The following is a 1527-nucleotide window of genomic DNA, read 5'->3' on the forward strand; positions in this document are numbered from 1 at the left end:
AGGACTTCTCAATTTGATCATGGTATGGTAATGCACTTATTGAAGAACTGAGATTGAGTAAGAAGCTTCTGACATCTATCTATCTTCTTGATTAAAAACTTGCAGATTCTCATTGCTAACAAAGAATTGAACTCAAAGAACTTAAATCTTGCTAAGAAAAGGTAAAGTTTCAAACATTCTGCTAAGTTATAATGCAAGATTTCACTTGTCATGTTACATTCCTTTTTTTTTAATGGATTTTGTAGGGGTTGGTGGACACCGATGTTTATGACTGCTGGTTTAACATCTGCAATACAGTTCCTAAAGCATTTCTCTAGGCAGAACACTTTAACTAAAGCTCGAGGAACATTTCACGTCACTATGACCTTGTAAGTTGTCTTATGCTCACATCCTTTCTGTCTCATGAGAAACCATTTTTTCTTGTGTAGGTAGGGTTCTTGATTTACTTTATCACTTGATATTTTTACAGAGCAATGAGCTTTTTGCTCTATTCTTGGATGATACCATGAGTTATTCCACTGTGGCATTCAAGGTGACAATGAGATTTCCTCACTCTTTTTTTTTGCTCTTATGTTATTTTGCTACGAATATAGCTCTAATGTTTCTTCATTTAATATTTTAATAGTCAGACGATGAGGATCTGAAAACTGCACAGATGGGGAAAATAAATATTTTAATTGATAAGGTATAGGATAACACAATCTTCATGATTTAGAACATGATTTTCTCTCACTTTTACTAAGTACATTTGCATATTTTAGGCTAGAATAGAAAAGAACCATGAGGTTTTAGAGATTGGATGTGGATGGGGAACTTTGGCCATTGAAGTTGTGAAAAAAACTGGATGTAAATACACTGGTATTACACTATCTATCGAACAGCTTAAATATGCAGAAGAAAAGGTTAAAGAAGCTGGACTTCAGGTTTGTGTTGAACAATCCATTGATTGATTTTTTTATTTATGATCCCACCAAAAGGCTATAACTAAGGACGATATAACATATGAATCACCAGGATCGGATTACATTTGAGCTTTGCGATTATCGTCAACTATCTGATGCTAAAAATATGACAGAATCATATCTTGGTAATACATTTATTTCTTCTCTATTGTATAGAACTGCTTAACCTGTTTTATGAGTCTATAACAACAGTTTTGGAATGTTGTTTCAGTGAGATGATAGAACATGTTGGCCACGAGTTTATGGATACATTCTTCAGTCACTGTGAAGCTGCGCTTCCAGAAGACGGCATCTTTGTCTTGCAGGTAACACTTGTTTCTTGCCCTCATAGTTCCCTTGGAGCACGTATCATAGTAACAGTGTAAGTAAAAAAAACACGTTTTACGTGTTGGTCGGCGTGGACGGTGACGGCATGGACGGTGAGCTGAAATTGTTGACGTTGGTTTTGTCAAAGATTGTGAGCTCACCAACACCTTCTTCATGCTTATAAAAGGAGAGTTGAGGTGAAGAGGAAAGATATCCCAAAACAAGAAAACAGAGAGAGAACGAGAGAAGAGAAGAGAAG

At 35.8% G+C, this 1527-nt stretch overlaps 1 protein-coding gene across 1 annotated transcript; it reads left to right on the forward strand.

Moving 5' to 3' along the window:
- Positions 1-4: 4 nt before the first annotated feature.
- On the forward strand, positions 5-1267 carry LOC106321462 (probable fatty acid methyltransferase). Its single transcript, XM_013759722.1, has 8 exons — positions 5-22; positions 106-161; positions 246-368; positions 470-532; positions 626-685; positions 762-923; positions 1015-1087; positions 1174-1267. Exons 4-8 carry the CDS (start codon positions 506-508, stop codon positions 1179-1181), a joined length of 330 nt encoding a protein of 109 aa, XP_013615176.1. The 5' UTR covers positions 5-22; positions 106-161; positions 246-368; positions 470-505; the 3' UTR covers positions 1182-1267.
- Positions 1268-1527: the final 260 nt, after the last annotated feature.

This window comes from Brassica oleracea, unplaced genomic scaffold (genome assembly GCF_000695525.1).
Source record: "Brassica oleracea var. oleracea cultivar TO1000 unplaced genomic scaffold, BOL UnpScaffold01699, whole genome shotgun sequence".
In the NCBI taxonomy this organism is placed as follows: Eukaryota; Viridiplantae; Streptophyta; class Magnoliopsida; order Brassicales; family Brassicaceae; genus Brassica; species Brassica oleracea.

Bases quoted from the DNA above. Each gene is read 5' to 3' on its own strand.
- LOC106321462 (XM_013759722.1), top strand. From the start codon at position 506: ATGAGTTATTCCACTGTGGCATTCAAG. The intron at 686-761 runs GTATAGGATAAC...TGCATATTTTAG, and splicing joins TAAATATTTTAATTGATAAG to GCTAGAATAGAAAAGAACCA. The intron at 924-1,014 runs GTTTGTGTTGAA...ATGAATCACCAG, and splicing joins TTAAAGAAGCTGGACTTCAG to GATCGGATTACATTTGAGCT.